The following is a 26026-nucleotide window of genomic DNA, read 5'->3' on the forward strand; positions in this document are numbered from 1 at the left end:
GATAAGGGAAGAAATTTCAGATGTAAAATGACATCTAACCATTACATGTAACTGAAAACTATAGTTTTTAATTTGATTTTAACAGAAAAAAATTAAGAGAAATAAAAGATGATCATGTAAGAGAACCAGAAAAATGAAGACTTAAAATTAATTTGTGTTACCTTATGACCGTGGGATAAAGTTCTGATGTGTAGATGTAGACAATATTAAAAGCAGCACTGATTGTCAGTTTTCCCAGCAAAGACAGAGAGCGACTATTCACCACTGCAAACACTCCAGTATCTGAGAGAGAAAATGTAAGGCTTTTGAGAACTCTAATACATCTCTAATAATTTCAATCACACAATGGTATGGTGTGAAAAGGAATCTAGTGAAGAATACAAAAGCTGAAGCTACAACTCAGTATTTTCGGTCTACCGCTAATTAAATGCCAAATTAGTTCCATCAGAAAGCTGAAGAAGAGTATAACAGATACATTTTCCAAAAGTGAGCACATTTTTTTTTTAACAAGAGTCCTATTCATTGTCATTTCTATAGTATGCTAATACTCTTCTAACATTATTACTTTGAAAGGAAGATGCTGTGAAGAATCACACTAAATTTCCCATCCATCTTAGTTTGTCAGAACAGCCAGTGCTTATTTGCTTATAAAAGGCAAATGAGAGCTTATGCCCAGTGAAGACAGGCTCTTGCTTCTGGCCAGTGAGCCCCTTTCACTTCCCAAGGCACGCCACCCTTTCCTGACTTGGGCAGTTCAGTACACAGCGGATTTCCTGGGGTCTCACAGTTCTGTCCTCTCTTTTCACATCTTGTGTTTGGAATGATATGAAAAAAATACTTGGTTACTGATACCAGCGAAACCAGAATATTTCCAAGTGTCCATGCTCAATCACCTGGAATAATTCTGAAAACTTGAGTTGCATCCCTTTAAAAAAGCTTTACCTATTAGACCCATTGGCACCTAGAGCAAATTCTGTACTCTGTCATAGATGTTTGATTTCTTGAATCATTCTTCAACTGTTTGAAACATTCTGTTGCTTTATGAAAGGTAATATACATCCATAGATGTTACGAGCAAGGTGAATTTATCTATCTGGTTTTAAAAAGAAAAACTGCTATATAATCTCAAAATTAACATTAGTGCATCTTTACACAAAAGATGTTTAATTTCACATGTCTTAAAGACTTCCTAATTCAGAAGTTTATCAGAATGCTCTCCTGAGCTGTCAGTTATGTGGCCGCATTATTATTACCACAAGCACACTACTTTTGAATATTACTGAGCAGTGTGGCAAAGATGGAAGCTTGCTCCATCACTCAGTTCTTCAGATTTTCTGATACTGATCTTCCACTTGGAGAGATATATCCAAGTTGCATGGGTACGACTTACACTAACCTCTCATCTAGCTATCGGAGATACCACAAGAAATATCATTCATTAGGATTACGTCAAAAACACAGGAAAGGAGCAACTGATGTGAAGAGAGGTAAAGGGCAGAATCCAAAGGCAAAAATTCAAATCCAAACCTTACTAAGAAGTTTTTTCTAAGGTCTTAGGGAGGTTAACGCTCATTCTTTTTTTCTAATGAGTTGGCTTCTCCACCTTCAAAAACTGAGACTCACATGTGGTATGAGCCTAATCTTCCAGCAGCCATCAGATTGTTGTGCTGTAGGATTCTGCTTTTACCAGTTCTTATCACATAGTTCAGAAACAAGAACTACTTACCTCTCTTCTTAGGCAGAAACATGACAATAAGACAAGCCAATCCTCCCAGGAACAGAAATGCACTCAACGTTCGTTTCCGACCAAACCTGATACGCAAAGATAACAAAGGTTTATATTCTGCATTAGGTTTGTGTGTCGCAGAGTAATGAATCCTCTGAATTCACACTGATTTTTCTTTGAAGTCGGGAATTCTGAATACCATCTTCCACCAACACTTCCTCTCACACCGTTTTTAAACAAGCTTCTGCTGCACACTTAACAAAATGAGAGCCAACTTTATACAGCGACTGACAATTTCTAGGATTTGGGCTGCTTCCTGCTGTGTGTGACATTTGTAAACCTCCTCAGGAGACAGAGAGCAGAGACTGGGAGGAAATTCTACAAAAACTGAGAGACATTGTCCAGAGTGGTTCAGGAAAAGGCAGAATATCCGCTCTGCTTTCAGAGTAGCTCGCAGAGGTACTGCTATTGCACGAGACCAGAGGCCAGCCCGAGCAGAGCGGAGTCGGGATAGCTCTGTCCCAGCGGCGAGGATGGATGGGATCACGGGGCAGCGGTGGGAAGGACGCTATCTAGTGTTAGCCGGCAGGCAGCGCAGGTTCCTCCGAGCTACATCGACCCCACCCAAGCCACAGGGATGGCTCATGAATCAATGGCACTTTCACATCGAAGCAGAAAGCCCCACACAACGGGTACAAGCTAGGAGGTGTGATACATAGAAAACCTATCTTTGAGAAAAGTTAGGTTTAGGAAATCCTGAATGGGTTAATAAATTCCATGCTTACCATTTTTGGTTAATCAAGTAAATACAGATTGGGTACGCTGGGATTTCTATCAAGCCTGAGAGGGCTAAATTGGCATAAATATTTCCGCCTAAGTCACCCACATTGAGGGTAAGACCGTAGTAAACCAAGCTGCACACAAACCTGCAAAAGACAGGAGGGGAAAAAAAAGTGAAATCAGAGCTGACACTTTGCCTGCCAAATCGAAGCACTGGTCTGGCACAATACACTATAAACTATATCTAGTGTTTCTGCAGATAGGTCTAAAATGTCTCTCTGTAAGTGCAGGATGCCTACTAGGGAAATAAACCATTCTGTCCCAGCAAAGACCCAATTCCTGACTTACTACTGAGTAAAACTTAAGACTACACTTACAAACAAAGTGCATAAACCAGTATAAAGTTAAAATACAATCACTACTGTATTATTTAACTTCAGAAATGTCTTTGTCCCTTTTGTTTTTATCAGATTACACGTTCATCTACACTTTTTCCAATTGTGCGTAAACCAAATTTCTCAAGCAGTTCAAACAACACTTCAACCTTCTTTTAATTTCTACACCCTGGTCCAGTTTTACTCATTCATTCTTCAACTCTGTTTAACTTTTCTTTTGTAACCCTACTGTCATGTAACCCCTGTAAAGAGAGTTGTCTTTACAGAGAGGAAAGAAACTGGTCATGAATTCATTCTGCAGCAAATCAGCAACTCTCATTTAAAGAACAGAATAATCAAGTATTTATTCTGCAGTAAGCACTTGGAAAAGCAACACGAAAATGGCTCAGTGCTGTATGCTGACAAAACCATTTGTTTTATTCTTAATTGATACATCTTTACATCTTTATAATGCATATATTATAAAAGCAGCTATACGAGCAGTCATGCCCAAGGACCTGCATACTATGTCAAACATAAGGTTATTTTAAAGAAGCAGCAAAAGACCTCAGGGCTAGCGAGATACCTGAAAAAACCAGGCACTTTTGGAGTTAAATTTCTGCTAGTAACTGGAGGGAGCATTACAGGCTCCTGTGCCTCACTGCAGCAACAGCAAGCACTTTCACTTAAGAACTGTTGCCTATGATGTCTACTCATCAGACAAGGCAGGCCAATCCTGCTAATGGACTCCTTACACATAAAACAAGGAATAATCCGTGTGAAGAGATACTGACAGCTCTGGGCCTAAGAAGAGGACACTGTGACTAATCTCAGCAGCCTTGTGGGTCAGAACAGAAGGAGTAGTTCTCAACTATTTTGAGACCGTAAACACAAGATAGAAATGCAGAGATGAAAGATCTCAGAAGTGGACTGTAAAAATGGCTTTGTGCTAGAAATGCACTAAGGAAATACTGTAACAGATACTTAAATACTATAAAGGATCCTTTTTAGCTACGGTGTCCCTAACAATCTGTAGGACAAGGCAATTCTCAGCACCACATTCTCTCAAAGACCTAAAGAGGTCGCAGTAGGACAGCTGGGCCTACAAAGTACTTCCAGTAGTACCAGGTGAACATCATGATCAAGGTGCGTCCCAGGAGAATCCTGTATCGGAACAGGTCCAGAAAGCTGCCAGCCTCTCTGGAGCTCCTCTCTGCTGGGAGTTTTAATGAAAAAGTGCATTTCTGCTTGCGGTTCCTCTTTGCAATGAGGTAGAGGGCATCTTCCGCCTCGTTCAGACGGCCCTGGGAATAGAGCCAGCGCGGGGACTCGGGAATGAATCTGAAACACACACACACACAGACACCTTTAGGGGTTTTCTTCTCTATGAGGCTGAACTTGTCTAAAGGAATAAGGATGAAATGCACTTCAGGATAATAAAGAGTTTTCAAACAACCCTTCAGGTATTAAATTCATGTACTGAAACAGCAACAAAGCATGCTGAAAGGAAACATAAGCCGTACATAATTTAGATACCAAGAAATTACATGGCGTGTATACATACATACACATAGACAGAACAACATTACAAGTTACAGTAGGACTAGGATCCTGTCTTTGGAGAATTCAGAATTAAGGAGGCACACATTACGACAAGTAACACAGGATGCTTTTGTAAGACCCACTAGTTGCATTTCTCATTTTCCACAAGACTAATTCCACTTCCCAGTTTTCAGCTTTTTGCCAAATTCTGTCCCGCAGACAAGAAAGCAGAAACTGTGCAAAGGTCATGCTCCTGACGTGCACTCGTCACTTGACAGGTCTGTAACTCCAACAATGTCTACTACACACATCTTCTGTTATTTTCAGGCTTCCAGAACTAATTTAAACTTTAGCCTTTGGCCAGAAGCTTTTTAAGATTTTTGCCTCAGACCAAAAATTCTATTTTTCCTCTAAGTTTAAAAGAATGTGATTCTGTGTTTTCACCAAAAAAAAACCAGCTTAGAAAGGATAAAAATCTGATAGTATTTTCTACATTAAGTAATTTTTAAGCAATGTGGCAGAAGGCAGTGCGAAATCTGGAATTTAAAAAAACCCCTTTTCTTACAGGAAAGATAGGCTTCTGAGCACAGCTCTGAAGTCACAAGCACAACTCACTTCAAAAAGTTGTACCTATCAATCTGAAAGTTAATTTTTTTTCCCCAAGGGTGTTTATCACCATAAGGTTTTGAAATATCCAAAGGGTCATCTCTGCCTTTCACCTCATGAACAGCCTCAAGGACCCTTCCCTGAGTGCTGATACTTCCTTTGAAAGGGTTGTGTGGATTTTTTGAGGAGCAAAAGCTTTAGTCAAAGAGTTACTGAAGTGAAATAGACGTTGGAAAGGAAAAGACCTCTAGTTTAAACAGCAGCTAAAGTAATTTTGCTCTTTTAGTTACTGAGATTTAGATGTCAGAAAGCATGTAAGAAAAGAAGACCACACTGCATCACAGAGCTTTCAGTGCTGCAATTCACAAAGCCCCTACTATCTCCAAAAAGATCACATTTGAAAAATTAAAGGGAGCTGCCCATTTTTATTTTTGCATGTCACTTTTAAGACTGGACAAGCAAGCAATTTTGATGCTGTTCCCTTTGTGTAAACACAGGAGAAGCATCATGTTATCACATAAATATGAAACAATTTCTGTATCTTTTAACATGTATTTATAGTGCCTCGTGGCACACCAGTTTAGGTCACCTACATGCACCAGCTAAAGAACAGAATGTGCTTCTCTTCCACCCTAGTCACTGTTCCCATCTACAGTAATATTGCACACACAGCACAATGTAGACTTATAGGCTGCAGATATTGCAGCACTACTATTTGAAGAAATCACAGACCATGTCGGGGGGAGGGGGTGTGTACAAGTTGAGATAAATACCTTATTTACACCATTTCATGCCATCCTAGAAAGACAACTTGACTTAATAGTTTGGGTACTCTGTTTGATTGGTTTTGGGTTTTTTTCTTTTTTTTTTTTTTTTTTTTTTTTTTTGGTTTGTTTTGAAACCTTTCTTTATGAAACTCAGTTTGAACAACTTACAGAGAGAGGAGAAAGACGACTGTTCCTTCCAGATTAACCACAACAGCCAGAGTCCTCCAGGAACGAATGAAATACCCTAATAAAGCATACTGGGCAATTCCAACAGCAAAGAACAAGCCACCAATAGAACCTAACACACAATTAAAAACAAAACAAAACATTATCACTTCTGTAAGAAACACTAGTAAATCTCAACAAATGGGATCAGACAAGAACTAACTCTTCAATAGCAAAAATTCATTTAGCAAGTCACGCAGAACCACAGCTCTTTGACCAAAGAACACCCTGTCCTTCATTCATGCAGAGCAGAAGTATTACATCTAATTGCAAAGATCAATAAAAGCCCCTTCTACATACCCCACACCCAACAAAGCCCTGTGAACAATGAAGTCTTATAATTCCAAATATAAGTATGTGTATGTATGCAGCATAAGTAGGTACCTTTCTGTATGCAAAAATAAATACTACAAAACATTGAAAAACTGGTAGTTTTCAGAATATGTAGTATTCATTTATAGATTTCATGATTCATAAGACACCCTGTTTTAAAACTGCCTCAGCATAGCACTTCTTGGGTTTTGTAAGTCAGGCCCTGGAGCTCTAGTGATGCCTTAGGTTTTAGCTTTCATATTTTTCAGATTCTGTACTGCTTTAATGTGTTGTTCTGAACTTCATACTAAGGGATGGTAAGCTCTCTTCACAGAATAGCTAAACAAAACAATTCCTTTTCTAGCTTGGGACCAAGGACAACCGATCCAAGAGCATAAACAATGGTGGACTGAAGAGAGAAAAACAAGAAGGACGGGACTTATAACCTAAAGCTATAGTTGGACAATTAACGCCAATATGCAAATGAACCAGAACTTATAGAAGTGTGAGACCCCATGACCAGTTGTCCATTTTTGTGACCACTTTGCTTCATCTTGGGTGTAGCCCTGGCTGGGTTCTTGTACTACCCAAGGTGGATCCATTGAGGCCTTTTAATAAATACCTACTTTATTCTTTAACTCCATCTAGCCTCTGTTCTAGGTCAGCTTTCACAAGGCATCAGTAGCAGTACAGGTTACACACATTTCTGAAGGACAGGTTCAACACTAGCAATGAAGACAGTTAAGGGTGTCTTATCTTCTAAATTCTAAGGATAATTACTACATGGTACAACTTTTTTTTAGTAACATATAAGCAACAGTTTTCTCATCCTCCTATGATATAAAAACCTTTTTGATTTCATTTTAAGAACTGCCAGGAAGGAAAGAATTTATATTTAGCATACAAACACTTGGCTCTGTTTAGCAGAGTCCAACATTCTGATTAGTAGAGCTCAGTTGTGACAAACCTTGGATGAGTATTTAGCTGGTAACATTCATGGGAGATGTTTCAGCTGGATCTTTGTCAACTCGAGTGATGCAGAGATCTGAATGGCCCCAAGTCATCTACCCTGCTTGTCCAAGGTTCATATTAAACAAGCAGTGTTCAACGGCTGTGATCATAGATATGCTCAAGTGGAGCTAAATTTGCAACTGCTTTGTGTGCCTCAAGTGGTGTGTGAGATTGAAATCCATGAATTCTGACAATAAAGGCAGTTTACCTGCTAAGGCCCAGTAGGCTGTGCCCACACACTCATTCAGTAGAACAAAGGCTACCAGTGACATCCCACCATTCATCACCCCTACCAAGAATCGGGAAACGGCAAAGAACTCATACGAGGGTGAGAATCCATTTGCAATGGCAAACAGGATGTCAAGTGCAAAACCTGGAAAATAAAGTATCATTTTAGAAGGTACCTAAAGAAACAGAAGCGCTTACTGGTATCTTTACTTGATGCCCACTGGCATCTGTCTTAAGCCATCACAGTAAACACCAACACCACAGGTTTGGAAAGAAATTTAAATAACTAGAGTCAATATCAAAAAGGAGGGGACACAGAAGGAGTGGATTTCTGATACACAGTTTGCAGTTTGAACCTTTAAATTCAGTTCATAGCAGTCAGTTTTTTTATACAGTCAGAACCATTGTCTGACTCCTGCTAAAGATGGCTTTATATTTATCCCTGATATACAAGCCACAGGTTAAATATATGACCAAATATCTCTCCTCATTTTTAGACAGCAGTGTATAGAAACCAGAGAAGAGAAACATCGCCGGGGACAATACATGATGGGTTTGCATGCAGAGCAGGTCCACCTTTTTGTGCTTTAAATGAGTGCTGCCCCTTCAAAGAAAAACAAAAAGCATAAAGCATTGACACACAACTTTATACATACACAAAACATGCAGTTTCAAATGTTGTTTGATCCAGGGACAGTTAGAAATCTTATGAGCTTCAAAACAGTACAAGGATCACAAATAGATACAAATTAAATCATGCAGATGGGATAAAACATGCAACAAATTCCTAACAGGTTATATAGGTAAGAATGCTGTTACAAAACTACTAAAAATACTAACTGCAACTTGCAGAGATCCCACGAGCACAACATTGCATGAATGAAAGCATTTTATGGTGTGACTCACAAACCCAGAGCACCTTGCAGAAATCCAAATGGTGACTTAACAGTGAAATACTGATTTGTCGTCTGAACTTCTATGGCACAAGCATATTGGAATGCCAAAACAAACAAAATTACAGCACACGATTTACAGCTGCATATCAAGCTCTCAGCAGAAACTGGGCTGCTGCTACTGATCTTCAGGGACATGACACCTTCATGTCATTCATTTTGTCGAGGGGTTGGTTACCTGTGAGATAGACTTTCTTCCTCCCGAAGCGATCGGACAGCTGCCCAAAGGAGATGGCTCCAACAAACACACCACTGAAGTAGAAAGAACTGGCAGCACTGACTTTGTACGATGCATTGCCAATTAAAAACCACTGGATAGAGGGGGAAGGAAAAAACAGAAACAACAAACCAGCAAAAAGGCAAATTAATCAGAATCCGAACAGTTCACCAACAGCTAATAGCTGGAGGGGATGTTACAAATTTTAAAGAAGATCAAACTCTTCATAAATCTCCTAAGCATCATATTCAGTAAATCACCAGTCCCCATGGCTGTCTCCCAAACTTCTCGTAGGAGACTAGCAATCACAGTTCTCCCAAATCAAATGCAGTCTTTGGTTCTGAAATCAAGAACAGATTCCTCACGACACTCCAATTTTTGCAGCTTTCTCCCACTTTCCCTTCTTCTGCCTTCTTTTACATCAAGTGGTTTACCTAAATTGATTCAGCTCTACCTACTGACATGTGTCATTGCAGTGTGTAGAACACACATAGTGAAAAAATAGTTGTGGTTTATGTCTGAAGATACTTCTGTACACGCTCCTCTTTATGAACTCTCTTGTCCCTGAGCAATACTTTGGTAGCATTAGACAGGCTAGTCTGGTTTTCTGTGCACACTCATCTTTTTTACAGTGTACTTCATAATTTCCAGTTCTTCAAATCCAATACAAATACATCTTGAAATGTTTGATTCTTACAGACTTAATGTCTCAAGTTGAACCTGACAAAATTCTTTGCCCTACAGAAGTGCACAATGAAAATACGCCAAGCTCTCAACGTTCAAAAGTTATTTCCTTTTGTATTCTAAACATGCCACATCTTCTGTTCTCTTCTTTTACTATTCCTCTTGCACCTTGAGATAATGTTTCCTTTTAGTGACAACCAACTCTTCTTCCTGTGCTGGTAAGCTGGTGATTATGTCATTATCCCTGCAATAACTCTCTAATCTTCTCCTCATAATCTCCTCTTCCTCTACCAAAATCTCATTAAATATCCTCTCTAGCAAAGCTTATATTATTTCAAAGCTCAGTTATAAACTACCTCATCATGAGAACAGAGCCATGCAATTAAACCTCACAAAGATTAGGATGCTAACAAAACATCATTCATAAGCTCCAAGAAAATAACTTGCTTACTTTTTATATCTGCTTCATTTTGAGTTGTTACTTTAACAGGAAGGTAGTTATTGATAATAGTTGGAAATGCATCCATAAAGTAACAAGACTGACTGAAAATTCAACTGAAACCAACCACATGACCATAAATCAGCTTTTGAAGCTTCTGCAGACTTCAAAAACAATTGCCAGAAAAACGCATTTGTAAAACAATTGCATATGAGATTAATTTTATCCTGGAATAACATGGTCAGTTTGTTTTATAACAGTTTCAAGAATCATGCCCTAACTTTTGGTATAAAAATTAAAAAAGCTGCCAACATGAAAATTGTTGACATGAGACGCTTTCTGAATCATTCAGGGATTAAGGGATAATTTGGTTGCAAAGCAAATTTTCCTTTTTTTAAAGAAGATATTTATCCCAATGTCTAAGCCCTTTAGAGAGCTCAAGCCTTTTCTCTTCTAAATAAAAACATGCTACGTATATGCTTATTCACAAATCAAGCTTTTTACATCAGAATATTTTTCAGTGTAAATTTGTAATGGTCATGTTATCAATGATGCCACAAGGTTAAGCATTGACACACCCTCGTTAAATGTAGGAAAAATCTTCTTTACAATCAATCACGAAATTAGATTAATAATGAATTAGTGGTGAAATATTTTCCAGATATGTATGTTCTCTCTCAAAATGTTTGTGCTTAGCACATAACTTCCAAATATACCAAATATTCAGCTAACAAATTCATAAAAACTGTACTTTAATAGAGGGAAAGAGAAGAGGTACAAATATTTTATTCAAATGGGCCTCTGCTGAAACATATGTTAAAGAATTAGAAAGCACACTACAGAAGCTGACTTGGCTTTGGGGTTTTTTGGTTGGGGAGTTTTTTTAGGATTTTTTATTGCTCAAGCGGGCTTTGTTCTTTACCTGCATTTCTAATTTATACAACCAAAATGTATAAATATCTGTAAAACACCTGTGTCATGATCTACAAGCATGTCTGACTTGTGAAGTTTAAGAGAGTAAAAGATTCTTGAGCAAGTTAAAAAAATAAAAAAGAAAAACCCCAGATAAAATTCAAAAGCTTTACTGAGTTTTAAATAATGCTTAAGAAATCCACCATCCATTAAAATTTTAATTTAAATGGTATCATAAGTACTCATATCCTCTTTACTGCAAGAGTAAGAAGCAATGCCGTTTGTACACAAAGGCTTGGTACTATTCCAAAGCTGGCCATTTTTACTAATATGTTCCTAACCAATAAACTGTTTTACAGGAGTAATTTGGATAGCATTAATACCTCAGGACAATAGCCACAAACTATGAAATGGTACTACACTTGACTCCACATTTCACCTCTACATTCAAGCCTTGCAACCAGTGCACTCAGGGCTCTTGTAAAGAGAAATTTGACATTAACAGATACTGACAGACCCAGGAAGGGCAGGTGTTGCACATCAATGAAGAGTCTGGAATCATTCCTGTAGGGATTGTGGCTAGACCATGAAAGAAATCACTTAAAAAACACAGACGTGCCAACAAAGCCAAAGCTTATTTTGGAATAGAATGTGAGGGAGCTGCTTTGTCCACCTGACTCCCCACTGCCCATGTTCTTGCATGTGGAGCCACAAAAACTGCAGGAGCCACTTCCTCTCCAGTTCCTCCAGTGCTTGCTAACTGCATGATGGATGCACTACATGCACTGGAGCTCAGCAAGGGGATGGCCAGAAAGAGCTCAGAGTCCACAAAGGATTTTGGGCAAATTAGTAAAATGAATGTCATGATTCCAGCTCAAATGTGGAACCAGGCTGCAGGATGCAATATGTAACCTCCACACAGAAAAGGTGGGAAGTTTTAGAGCAGAACATAGCTGCATAGCAATATAAAGCTAGCTTTTGTTGCCAGTAAAGACATGAATACATTACCTGGGAGGTAGCATGTCTCATTTGCTAATCAAAACATGCATAAGTATGGAAGAAAGAAGCAGTACAAGGAGACCCCCAAAACCATCTCAGTAAGATTTACTACTCACACACGAGGCTGCAAAACACACCTCAGACTTACCTCAGAGACTATGGATGTGAAGCTGCTGCCGAAGTGCACATGCTTACGCACCTCGCTGCTGTTGGCAGTCAGAAGCCATTCCCCAAAAGCTCCCTGCTCGCTCACTGAATGGTTGCCATGGCTCTGATCTAAAGACATGAACACATTACCTGGGCTCTAACTGGAGGTAGCACATTTCATTTGCTAATCAAAACATGCATAAGTATGGAAGAAAGAAGCAGTACAAGGAGACCCCCAAAACCATCTCAGTAAGATTTACTACTCACACACGAGGCTGCAAAACACACCTCAGACTTACCTCAGAGACTATGGATGTGAAGCTGCTGCCGAAGTGCACATGCTTACGCACCTCGCTGCTGTTGGCAGTCAGAAGCCATTCCCCAAAAGCTCCCTGCTCGCTCACTGAATGGTTGCCATGGCTCTGATTAGCTGAGAGTCCCTGGAGATCCCAGTGGTAGGGAGGAGTTGCACCCACCAAGGCGATGAGGATGGCCTCAGTGGCCACATAGAGCTGGCATGAAAGACAAAAAAACATCAGAGATGCTCAGCTTGAATCCAAGCAATGTCTCCTCCGCAGCCAGATCGAATCAGTATTAAAAATATTCCTATTTTTGAATTTGCCTTCTACCACTATGAGATGTTGTGTATAGCCCCTGTCTACCAAACAGCACACACTGAAGAACCACAGCTTTAACAAAGTGGTTCTCGCACTTTTTATGTGAGGGACATTTGAGAGAAAAGAAGTTTCCCTCCTGATACCTTTCCCTCAGTCAGACGGCCCCAAACTTCCACCCACAGCAGGTACAGACCATGGATGGAGGAAAAGCTATTAGATGTGCTGAGGAGGAGAAAACTCCTATTCTTTAATATATATTACTCTTAAATTTATATATTTTTTATTCTTTATTCTTACTCTTTATTCAAGAGTAATATATTCTTTAAATATATTACTCTTGTATCCTCTCCTTCCATCTGTGTTGTTCACTCCTCTTATTTGGTATTTGGACTAGATCTCATCCTCATGGTTTCATATTTAATCCTTCCCAGTTCCGACAAGATTAATTCTTTGCTGGCTTTCTACCTTCTGTGGACCTGTTTTACCTTTAGAAGAGACAGAAACAACACACGTGCATTTTTAATATACCTACATATTTACAGACACACACAAAGTCTAAATAGTGATCAACAGTCACTAGGAAAGAATAAAAAAAACCTGATGGAAAGAATAAAAAAAAACTGCTCGAAACCCAGACATTTCAAGCCTGGTCTAGAGCTGGGATGCTGCTGCTGCTGCTTGCTGAGAACATTCATAGGTCACATTACAACTACAGCTTAAACCCCCATGGTTTGAGACCTGTTTGAACATAGAAGAGGCACAAATTCTGCAACAGATCATAAAGTCATCAGAGAGACGAAAGGCATTGCCAGTAACAGTCCCACATGCTCTCCAAATAAAACTGCTTCATCTCAAGCCTTCATTGAGGAACTGTACTCGGCACAGTGGTTCCTGACAAAACAAACAAACCCCTTCCTCCATAAAAAACCCCTCATTCATGCCTCTCCATTCTTAAAACCCTACTTAGGTAACCTCCTGAACAGTCCTTGCTCTGCCCCTAGCATCTCCTCCCCATGTTCTTGGGAAGAACGTACCCACAGGAAGTGTGCTCTCCCAGAAGGCTGCTTCACAAATAACTCACAGAACTGGGAGAACCATACAGAAATCATTCATGCCTCTCCATTCTCAAAATCCTACTTAGGTACCTCCTGAACAGTCCTTACTCTGCTCCCATCATCTCCTCCCCATGTTCTTGGGAACAACGTACCCACAGGAAGTGTGCTCTCTCAGAAGGCTGCTTCACAAATAACTCACAGAACTGGGAGAACGGTACAAAAAAAGCAGCCTGGGGACCTCTGAATTCTGATGCAAGCACCATCAGATAATACTGCTCTGCTCTGTACAACAGCTGAGCAGCTGGAGTCACACCCAGATCTAAGTGAAAATTATTACTCAACTAAAACAAAGCCCCAAGTTATTCCCTGAAAGCAATTTTTCCCATCAGCTCTTCTTTGTATTCTACATGACAAACTGCTACTTTAGTGGCAGGAGGTAGATAAATATTTTTTAAAATAATTGCCTTTCAATTTTCCATTAAAATTATTACATATCAGAAGAAATTTGGAAAAAAAAACCCAGTTAACTGTTAATATTTAAGTTTAAGAACAACTTCTAGATCAACAACAATGAAAAGCAAAATAACTCATCTGGGAAAGAAGGCAATGACTAAGATCACATGGAAAAGAGGTTTTAAAAAGCTGAGTGACCACGTTGCTAGGGATGTGTGGATACAGTACTCTCAAGAACAGCTTGAAATTACTGAGAAATGAGAATTACAGGTCATGATGTGTGGTGCATCCCCGTACACAGACTCACTCAGACAATTATGTGCCAGGACTAAGTGATAACATCCTTGCTTTTGTCTTGTGAAATAATAAGCATATTTTTGAAGTAGATCAAGAAATGAAATCCTCAAGGCGTTTGGTTTCAAGAAGGAAAACATAACACTTTTCATTTTTGCACAAGGTGAAACCAGCTACAGAAAACTGAATAGAAAAATTAGTGATTGCAGGCACATGCAGAAACACTACAGGGTTTTTTCAATAAAAAAACCCGCAACAATCAGCCTTTGACATCCTAGTGGGTGCTGCAACTAAGGATATCACAAAGACAGAAACACTTTCAATTGATTTGCGCAATCAGCAAACCTACGAAGATGGAGATGTGTTTTGATATTATCAAATAGTATTGTTCTATACTCAAGTTCACTGAGTCACTGCTGACACAAAACTCTCCTTCCTAGTGGGCACCGGCCTTGTATTCTGGGTAAGAGGTACAGTAAACCCTATTAATTTCATTGTAGAAACAAAACAAAGCCCACAAAACACCCCCCAAAATTCACTGACAATTCTGAAGGTCAGAAACATTTTCTAGAAGCGATTTTAAAAACATGGTGAATGAAACTCTAGACTTTATTTTGTAATTAAGTTTTCATTTAAGTAAGAATTGTGTTAATGAATCTGAAGATTTCTCCCTTAAGAATTCTAAATGCTTGCACTTAACAGTAACATACTTGTGCAGACTGATGAACAACACAAAACAGTAACAAATCAAATAGAAATGTTATATAACAACTGTATAAAATATAAAATTACTACATTATATGTACTGTGGCAAACAAAACCCTTCATTTTTCATTTGTTCTATAACCCAAATCAAGTCAAATACATGTCATTTAGTGTACAGTTCCTGCTTATAAAACATTTTAATTGGCTCTATATGGATATTAACAGATCCCTATGAAATTCCCTGCACTGATCTGTATTAATCAAGATGTATACCAAGTACAGGGGGACAAAGCACCAGTGCCCAGTCACTGGTCATGAGATGCTCAGAGTTTTGTTAGTTGAGGTTTCTCCTATTTGTTAATATTCTCTTTAAGTAAAAATTTTATAGTCTGCTGAAATGAGAAAACTGTGGTATAAGGGAATTTATTAAAAGGCAATACCCTAATAACCTGTAAACTTTCACGTTCCTAGCTAAGTAGAAGGGATTTGAGTCAGCCAGTTAAAGCTATTTCACTAAAAGATTTTGAAATTAACTTGAAGTTAATATTAACAGAAGTGTCTGCCATGTCTTGACCAGTTTTTGAGATGTTTGTTTTCATAGTAAATTACATCCAAGATGGAGAATCTCTAGTAAGACTAGCAAGGAAGGGGGAGATGAATTTAAAGTTAAATTTGTGAACAGTGAAAATGAACACAAAAATAATTTAAGAAACTCTTTTAGACCTCATAATTTACCCATTATGAAACACAAATGAAAAAAGAAAAGCAAGACTTCAATTCTAGGAAGAGGAGCTTTCAACGTTTTTTAGTCAGCTCATCAGCAATTCTCAACTAGCCTGATCATTCTAGACAAGTATCAGCTGAAGCATTCATTGCTGAACAAAATAATGAGTAAGACAGTAATTTCTGACCTTTTGAATACAGAAACATTAAAACTGTGCCCTGAGGAAAGACAGAAATTAAGGAAGAACAATGACTGACCTTGCTCTGGCAGAAGCTTTTGATAAAGAGATGGTTACAGTTCAAGATTAGAGTAATTTCTTCTGAACCCATGACAAGCAGCTGAAAAGCTGGAGGGCAACCTAATTTTTGAAAATCTGATGATCTCATCTGCTCCAAGTCATTTCCGAAGGGTGATGTGGCTTTAAATCCACGGGTTTTTTTCTCCTCAACAACTCCTATGTAGAAAAGCCCTACAGCATCTTCTTTCTGCAAAATTATTCTTTGCTGCTGGCAACACATTCCTCTATGAAAGTATCCTTCCCTTCGTGGTGGCACAGTAAGAGGGAGAACACCGTAAGACAGAAGGAAAAGCTCTGGTAGTTAAAGTGAAGAATCACCATGTGCAGAAGAACGTGACATCTCAGTTCCTCACTAAGGCCAGACCCAGTCTGCCAGGAAATACTTCCCATGCAGAATGTAACCATTGTTGGTTATTACCTGCGACTTACCAACGACAGAGTGGACACATATTTTGAAAGAACTTAGGGTTTCTGCAGACAAACAGAGAAAACCTACACAGTGTAGAGTTTTTAAGCCTGAAACTGCTGGCCTCCAGAATCCACAGCAAGAAGTCCAAAGTCTGTCCAAAACCTTACACAACTTCATCCTAGAAATTCTTTAACATCCGCAATGGAGACAAACGCTGCACAGCAGACCACAACTCTTAGAGCCTCACCTCCTACAGGTTTGTGGAAAATGCCCCTGTAGCTTCCCCCTCCTGTTCCAAATACCCAGCCCAAGCCCTCTCAGCTCTGTTTCATTCTCAGTGTTATTTGGGTGGGCAGTGGCAGCAGCAGGGGTTTGTTGCTCCTGCTCAGCCTGGATGCCCATGAGCCAGGTGACTGCTGCCATACGCAGACAAGGGTTGCTTTACTTTTCAAGGGCAATCATTGGTGTCTGAGGAGCAAATATCTTCATTGTACAAGCCTTCTGCAACATTTCCTGTGTACACACCTCTGTCTGACAGGGCCACGGGAACACAGCACCCCACTCACATCACAGGTTGACACATCTCTGAGCATGAATAATGAAGTTCAAAGTGCTATTTTTCTGCCTTTAGAAACACAAGGCAAAAAGAAATCTCATGGACTGGTAAGTTAAAGAACCAAGGCAATATACATGAACCAAAATTACAGAAAGCACTATCAATACTACCTCTGCTTCAACAGGAATATTCAAGGCAGGCAAACTACATTAATGTGCAATCAAGTGCCACAACTCCTCAGTTAATTACCAGTTAAATGGTTTCACCAATATCACATCAAAAGTGTCACTCCACTCTTCTTATGAGGAAAAGGACTTAGAAAAGAATAAAGCAAAGAAGTGCTCTAAGTTCCTATTCCAGTTTATGAATATAATGCAAAGCAGCCCAGGAGTGGACCATCCCAATGGTATTATTACAGGGTAACATGAAAAAAAGTCAGCAACTGCTGGCAAAAAAAAGCAGGAACTGTGGGCTAACAAGTATCGGGCAGGGTTTAGTCCTGCTTCCACATGAATGATTATTCTTTTGGCTGCATTTCATGTTTGCCCCTCTTTCTCTCTGTGCTTTCCAGCCTGTGTTGGCTACAAACTTATCTGAGTCACAGGCAGTATTTTAAGAGATCAAAGTCCTCACCTTTTCATGACATTTTGGGACACTGCCAAGGAATATTGGGTGAGCATCCTGGTCTCAGAGAGGCAGTTCAGCTAAGACTATAAGAGAAGCATAATATTGGCTAAAGCATTTAACTTGGAAATTTAGTGATTACTTCCAAAGTTTTTGTTTAAGTATCCAGACTAAAAGACAATGCTGACATTTGTGTAAGCTACTTTCATTTATTTATTCATTTTAAGGACCTATCTGAGGATAAGCAATTAGATCTACTTGTGTTTTGTTTACGGGTTTAAACTGAAAAATGTCTTCTGTTTACTACTATTTCAGAGCAGTATGATGCTCCAGAACTGAAAAAATATGTTTTTCCAGTTTTATTGTGAAACTTGTTAAACCACTGATTTTCAGCTTACAGCCTACAGGCCTCAGAATTCCCTGAATTACTTCTTAAAAGTGTTCAGAAAAAAAAAAATTAAGAATTACAAAACTGTTTCAGCACTCTTACATTTACTGTAAAGGGCATAACCTCTTCAGGAAGAAGTCTGTCAAGGGTCTACAAATTCAAAGATATTACAGGACTTAATGAAAGGTATTTATTTATTTATTTTAAAGACACCAGTAACTAAACATCACACCACAAAGTCTCATAAACTATACACACAACTCGCTCCATCTTTCCTTATATGAGGATCTCAAAATCTTAATCCAGCCTTCCAAGGCAAATTCTTAACACCCCTTCACCCTGAGCCCACCACGACTGGGAAAACGACCAGGGGAACACAACATTAAACCAGGTTAAACTGCAAACTTCGTCAGAGATCACATTGTAAACAGACAAGACCTAGAAAACAGATGTTATTGCTCCAGAGGGACTCCAGTCCCACTGGGCTAACACTTGGAAAAAGCAAACAGGTTTTGCTTAATGTAAACAATACACAAGAAGCAATGTCTTAAAGAAGTAGTTCTATTAACTACTTCAGTTAAAACAACAAAGACATCTGAGAACACAAAACTTTATCAGAAATAAAGAGCAACTATCTCATGCAAGTGGGAAACAACTATTCTGAATTAAATTACTACTAACACCTACTAACTCATCCAAGAGGAAAGGAATTTAGAGCCTCTAAAATGGAGACGTGTCAGTGAGGAGTGCCTTGATATTGCTAGTGGAAAAACACAGGTAATTTATTGCCTACAAAACATGGGAAGTTAGAGACTGTGTGTACGCAGGGGCAGAAAAGAAGGAAGGGGAGATAATGTGTCATAATACAAATACTTTTAACTCATAGTGTTTGCTACCCAGTAGAATTATGCCTGTTAACTCCCAGGCTGCCCTTCCAAGGGTGCTTAGAGGACAGACTGGCTGGATGGATTATAGCTTGCCAGACTAAAAGACAAATAGCAGAAGATGGGATTGCTTCAGCTCCCACTGAGTCCAAACACATTCCCAGTGCACCAAACATTCTATGTAATAACAACTTTATTATTAATAATCTGAAAACATCTCCTCAAATATTTTACCCATAGCCCATAGAAAGATGACAATCACTACTGACACTGTGCCTGCAGGCACCTTCCATTCCCTGTTGTTAAAAAGACTTTGCAAAAATCAAGGCATTCAGCCACAGCTCTAGTGCAAGTTCCTTCTGACAACTTCACTCTACACATCGTGTAGCCACCTTTCTTCTTTTTTTAAAAAAAGAAAGTTGGATTTTGGTTTGCTTTTAGGGTTGCCTTTTTTTTTTTTAGCAGGCAGAATACTCTACTATATTGCCTCTGTTGGTAAGCCTTCAGAATGTCTGCTCTGTGCCTCTCCCAAAACTCATGCTTCTTGCTATGCCCACCAGCAGTAGTTCTGTTAAGGTCTTTACAGCAGCACATTGAACAGGCATCTTTTCTTGGACTGAACTGCACAGAAGCTGAAGTCAGCCTTGTAAATTAAATTGCAGAAGCTGAGTAGAGGTGTTTATACTGGCACTAAAAACTGGCATTAAAAGGTGTTTATTAACTGGCATTTAAAAACACCTAAATACGAGCTCAATTGCATGTGCTTTGCAGTTCAGGTTCAGCTAAAGATGGGAAGGTCTTGAAGTTATACCTCACATTTCTTCTCTGCCTCAAGCTTGCTCTGACCATACTCTTGCAGATAAATGTATGTGAACGATGCACTGGTTTGATTAAGACACAACATAACTTTAAGGGAAGATGAAGGCGTAGGCAGCTGATTACATATTCCTAAGTTCCCTCCACTAGGGATTCTTTTTTAAAAAAACAAACAGAAGCAAGTTAGCTTTTTGAAATTAATCAGTAAGGAGGCAACTGTTAGCATTCAGACTTCTGCACTCTGAGAGTTAGGGATCCCACTGCTAATAAGGCATGTCACAGCCCAGCATTGTTATTTCAGGTTTTCTGCAGAAAATACTACAATGTCTGCATCAGCTGCATTAATATTTTTAAGGTTATAAATGTAATAACATTAAAGGTAGGTGATTGTCTCTCTTAAGGAAGTTAGTTATGGATCTGAAAGAAGGACAAAGAGACCAAGGATTGTTGGTTAGCACCACAGAAATCAAATGTCACGTGTGAACTAAGAACTACCTTTTTCTCTTGAAAGACTTCCCCCACCCAATAGAAGTAAATGGTAGGATTTGTCTTCACTTAGCAGTTCCATCAGCTTTCAGATGGAAATATTCTTAGCTAAATGAGTAGCAGCACATCTTTACACATCAATAGCTTACATACTCACACCCACCTCATTTACTTGTCCTCCCAAATAGGAGGAGTTTCTGCTATACCAGAACAAGGATTTATATTCAGTGACGCAAGTACTCTAAAAGCCTTCATATTTACATGGAAAGCAACACTATCCTTCAGCATGTTCTGAGTAGGATACAATACACAAAAAGATGTGGGAATACAAAGCTTTTCTCAAGAAAAAAACATTTGTGTCCCTAGATTTTATGTTTGTATTCATGCCACATTTGAAACCTTTCCTCCACGGAAGTGACTGCACACGTCTGACACGCATTTGGCAACTGCTTCATTGAGAATCAGAGAGACTTCAAACTCATACTTCTCCCACATACAGAAAACAAAACAAACATTGAGGAAATCAAGATCAAAAAAGATTACACAGAAATTCTGAAAATCCTCTTTATATCTGCCACCTTGCTCACTTACCCTACAGACACTTGTACTGAACTGTGTCTAAGTTACAATGCAAGTAAGTTTGGGTAAACACTGTACCTGTTATGATGCCCCTGGAACAACTGCAGCACACTATACCAGAGTTGTAATGCAATTTGTAAAATCCCTCTCCTTTCTTAATTTTAAATTGTTCATTACATTTCCAATTTGTTTTGCTCTTCCTATTTAAATAAAGTCAAAAGAGCACACATCATCAAGGACTGGGAATAAATTGTTCAATGAACAATCAATTCTGGCTGGTTCAAAGAAAAGTTTAAAAGATTCAAGCAAATGTAAGTATTGAAAGAAGATTCCCTGACCAAGTAGTTTATTACTGTCATTGCAACTACAGAGTGATGTCTCATGCCATTAAAAGAGGTAGAGTACATACAGGGCATAGATAAGAAATGTCAAGGAACAGTTAAGCAAGGCTACATAGGGGATCACATCTGCATCCTGTCTGAAGACAGACACCATTTCTTCTGAATTATTTCCAGAGATTTGGAATGTACTTAAGCCACATGCCCCAGAACGCGCTTTCCCTCAAAACATTTGTGCAGATGGGATGATTAAAGACCATCTTTCTGCACTGGGATGTTGTAATGACATAAGTCATACATGATATTGTTGTCAACAGTAAAGTGACGTTAGCAACACCACTCATTACCGGTGCACTGCACCACGAACAGTTTAAGGCAAAGGTATAATTCAAGCAACTTGATGTAACTTATCTTAACTGTTTTTACATCCTCCCTTCAGTTAGTAAGGAGTTCCCGAGATGGATAGGAAAAACCACCCTTGGTAATGATCCATATTACTGTGCTAAGCACATTACTCAACTTAAGGCAAAGCCATTTTCAGCTGTGCAAATAAGAACTCCCTTCTGAATTTTAACATGTTTTTTAAAGCCTTTTAGTAGAGATACAGTAAGAGCACATTTCCATTCTGTTTGGGCTTGGGCAATCCTTGTAGCTCCACTGGCACAGGCCAGACTCATTCAACCAGATATGTTGAACCACAAGAGACAAAAACTTTTTAAGTATGTTTGTGTGCTCTGAAGCATCTGATCATGGTGTGGGATTTTGTCTCGCATTGCTACACACACTAAACAAACACCAAAAGACTATTCTTTAATAATACTTCAGTATAATTTCTTCTAAATGTTGTGACAACCTTTCCAGTAATCAACAGGTATCAAGTACTTACTTTAAGCTCAAAATAAAGTCGTAAGTATTTTAAGAGTTATCAGCTCCCTTTGTTTCTTCCTCACTTTCTTAAAGATATACTAGAAATGCAAGACTAATCCAGCCTTAATTCACATCATTAGTCAATCTCCACATTCTTCAGCTAAGTCTGGTCTTTCTGTAATTCCATGTCATTTGGAAAAACATTTCTCTATTGTCAGTCAGCTGTTGTCGGTCCATTATAAAGTTAGCAACTATTGCTACAGAATACGCCTAAAAATCTTCCAAATTCCTATTAACTTGGTAGTGATTAAGCCAGGCATACCCTGATATAGTAAAAGCTCAGCAGGTTAATGAGCAACAGCAGCAGGTGGCAGAGGAATAATAGAAATCAGGGAAGATGAAAGAAGGAGCACACAAGACTCACTGATAACATAGAAAAACATTTTTCTAATTAGAAGCAACCTGGAGGTTTTTGCCAGAATGTCAGAAAGCTCATTCCACATATCAAGTACCAGTTCACTCAAGCTCACCTGAAAATTGACTCATATGGAAAGTGTCATCCCTACAGACAGAAGCGTTTGGTAGAGCTTGACTCAAAGAAGTTCTGTGAACTCAACTATGTCTGTAATTAGAATTCAGAGACCAGATACACTGATATATCACTAAGGCTACCTGGTGGAAATAGCTTACTATAGAAATTTGTATTATAAAAGAACCACTAAAATGAAGGAATATACTTAGAAAGTATGAAACTCAAATATATTAATAACATGCAGAGATGAAAAAGCATAAAAGCCTACAAGGAAAGCAAGGGCACCTGCTTGGAATCTTGCTGGGAAGGGAAAGCACAGAGTCTAAGCTCTGGATACTGGCTACAAAGATGACGGGACTTGACACAGCAGACAACATTTTCACACGTTGGGTATTCTTACCTTTAAGAATGTAGAAATATTTTTTATACCAACAGGCCAACATAAAAATATAGGCCAGCTGAGGGAGCACATGGAAAGGGACAGGGAAACTAGCAACAAAATGGAATAATCATGGCACAGCCAGTGATATAGACTATCAGGAATTCTCATTCTGCTGCCATATGCTGCACCTAATCCACTACAGGAGTCCTCAATTACCTACATCTACATTCTACATCACACACACAAGATACATTACTTACCTTTGGGTCCATCCTCCAAAGGCTGATGATAGACCAGACAAAAGATTAACACCAGTCGTGGAACCTGCCTTCAGTCTTGCTCTCACACTTCCCAGTGACACATTATGTAACTTGGCATCAATAAAGGAACACGAAGAGCAATCAACCACCCAAGCAGGAACCAGATGAGTAAGTCCAAATCTACTCATGAACTGAAAGGCAACAAGCTTCATATCTGAACTCCTTACAGACTCCTGTGCCTACACGATCTGAAGTAAAGAAAGCCTGCAAGTCAGGGGATGATAATCATTGGTACAGTTCAAGAATTGAAGATAACACGAGGAGAAAAAAAGCAGACCTGCAAACCTGCTATCGTTCTTTATTTATTCTGAATTAGTTCCGGGATTTACAAAGATTCTTCTGTTTACTTCTCCCATGAGAAATGCAAGTTAATCCATTAAAAAGAAAACAAACAAACACAAACATTACGGAACAGATGACCCATACTAAAAATTCTGGAAACACAGAGCACTTGTCATGGTTTGTAGTTCATTCCAGAACATGACCAGCACTGGAAGAAGCAGTAACTATTGCTTCCTTAATTCCTAATCTTCTGTGAACATATACATTTTCTAGCTTGGTGGCCAGCAGAATAAGCAATGTCAAATTTTAAGGAATTAATCAGCTAAATCACTATAAATGAAAGAAAGAAAAAAAAACAGTAGAAGGAAATAGAAACCTACAAAGCTTTTGCTGTTTATCATCATAACTTTGCAACCAAGTGTAGAGCTCCCATCCAACAGGACTGGGCATCTTAATCTTCTTCGGTCATCTCATAAAACTTCTTAGTATTTTGGTCAGTTTAGGAGAAGTAGGGGTTGCCACGAAAAGACATCTTCAGACTCACAGCTCATGACCGAAGTTCTTGATTAGTACAAAATATGGGTCAGCAGAGGAGGGAGGACATTTACATTCCCTTCTTCCTTCCTGCAACTATTACATTTCTACAGTGGAAGTAACCCAGCACTTGTCAGCCTAGCTGAATTCATGACAATGAAGTTTTTGATGCTAACCTGGGCTAAACCAGACTTCTGTCAGATTCAAACCATACTTCAGTCCTACGCCTGACTGTGACAGTACACTTATGATTCTTGTCTTCCATCTCCGTCCTCACAGGAACATGCACAAAGATGAAGCGAAATTGAAAGGCTACAAACAAGGCTACACATCACTTGTACATGGAGTCTCTGAAACTCTCTCCAGAGAGCCTGTCTCTTCTAGAGCACTAGAAAAGTGTTCTCTTCTAGCACTCTACTGTTATTTTGGACTCCACTTTTATCACGAAACTTAAGAGCGTTCCAGCTTTGTATCTCACAAACCTGACTACCCAAAATGCAGGGCCTCATCCAATACCTAATGGACAGACACTGCCCCTGTACTCTAAGAGTTAAGTCGGGGCAAATCAAAACACCATAAGCAACCATCACCTGTCAACTGTTTACAGGAGAGCTTCTGCACACAGAGGTATCAGTGGCCACCTGTCACTTTCTCAGTGACAATCAAGCCACACACAACCTAGAAATTGCCATCTAGCCCATTAACTCCAGGTTGTGCAGGATTCCCAGGAGAGCCTCTTACAGAAGTCCACGTCTTCCAGTCCAGGTCACAGAAACCTCCGTTTAACCTCAGCCAGCCCTTCACCTGACCAGCTCCTAATGTGCTCCACGAGCGGCACAAGGTGTGACCGCCCAGGAACTGCGGCACAGAGAGCATCAGCTGCCTGCCCCAAATTCACTCTGCAGAACTGAGCGCTGCCTTTGGGCAGAGGTCACCTGTGTCCCAGGAGCGCAGCACGCTGCTGCGGGACAGACCCAGAGGGGAAGCCGTGTTAGTGCCACCAGCAGCCCTCAGCAGAAGCCCTCCCACACCAGCCTTCGCACCGGGCAGCACTCCCCGCAGGGACATCCACCCAACACTTTGGGAACAGCTGTCCACCGCAGCCAGAGCATCCCCCTCCCGGCACTGCTTCCCCCTCGGGACAAGAGCGGGCGGGAAGGGCGGCCTCTCACCTGGAGGAGCACGGCCAGCAGGACGCAGAGGTACACCTGATAGGGGCCCATCTGCCCCACCAGCGGGAACGCCTCCTCCACCTCCATCCCGCTCCCCGCCCGCCGCGCAGCTCCTACGAGCGGCCGCCGAGCAGCGCATTCCCGGGGCGGGGCGGGGCGCGGAGCGGCGGCCGGGCCCTCGCGGAGCTGGAGCAGAAGAACGGGGAGGAGGAGGGAAAGGAGGGAAGGGCGGGAGGCGCGATGCGGTGCTCATGCGCAGGCTCCGGGGAGAGCAGCCGGGATGCGGCCGCCTCCCTCCTTCCCGGGCGCCCGGCGGGGAAGCGGAAACGCGCGCGGGCTCAGCGCAGGCGCGCGGGCCGCGGTTCCGTGGTTTGGGTTTGGGTTTGGGCCGGGGCGTGAGGGGGGCGGGCGGGGGCAGCGGCTGGACGGGAGCGCCGTGAGGGGGGAAGCGTCGAGGGGCCTGGGGCCGGGGCCCTCACCGTGACCTCGGCACTGGGGGGATGTACCTCCTGCAGTCACACCTGGGCACAGCTCTTGGGAAAGGGAAAGGGAAAGGGCACAGAGGTGTAGCCTCTGCACCCTTGGTTAGACCAGGGCAGTACGCTGGTCCTGTGGGCTGGGCGAGAAGGCTGCGCTGGGTCCATGCTGGCGAGGTGTTCCCGGTTTTGTGGCATTGTCCATGCAGCAGCTGGGCTGCCGCCGTCCAGTTTCATCCAGAAAAGCACAGCGGAGTCACAGGGTGCGCTCAGCGGGTTTGCACCGTGGGAGGCTGTACCCACAGAGTACCCA

At 40.4% G+C, this 26026-nt stretch overlaps 1 protein-coding gene across 1 annotated transcript in view; it reads right to left on the bottom strand.

The window, feature by feature from the left end:
• SLC22A15 (solute carrier family 22 member 15) overlaps nucleotides 1-25401 on the bottom strand; it is a 32001-nt gene extending 6600 nt beyond the window's left edge. Inside the window, exons 1-9 of the mRNA XM_041411051.1 lie at nucleotides 25238-25401; nucleotides 12222-12434; nucleotides 8703-8835; nucleotides 7552-7716; nucleotides 5964-6093; nucleotides 4006-4221; nucleotides 2512-2652; nucleotides 1727-1812; nucleotides 162-282 (exon numbers count right to left, since the gene is read on the bottom strand). Coding sequence (XP_041266985.1) covers nucleotides 162-282; nucleotides 1727-1812; nucleotides 2512-2652; nucleotides 4006-4221; nucleotides 5964-6093; nucleotides 7552-7716; nucleotides 8703-8835; nucleotides 12222-12434; nucleotides 25238-25324 — 1292 coding nt within the window. The 5' untranslated portion in view covers nucleotides 25325-25401. The remainder of the gene's footprint in view (nucleotides 1-161; nucleotides 283-1726; nucleotides 1813-2511; nucleotides 2653-4005; nucleotides 4222-5963; nucleotides 6094-7551; nucleotides 7717-8702; nucleotides 8836-12221; nucleotides 12435-25237) is intronic.
• Nucleotides 25402-26026: the final 625 nt, after the last annotated feature.

The sequence above is a fragment of the Onychostruthus taczanowskii genome, unplaced genomic scaffold (assembly GCF_017590055.1).
Source record: "Onychostruthus taczanowskii isolate IOZ18803 unplaced genomic scaffold, ASM1759005v1 scaffold34, whole genome shotgun sequence".
Lineage (NCBI taxonomy): Eukaryota > Metazoa > Chordata > Aves > Passeriformes > Passeridae > Onychostruthus > Onychostruthus taczanowskii.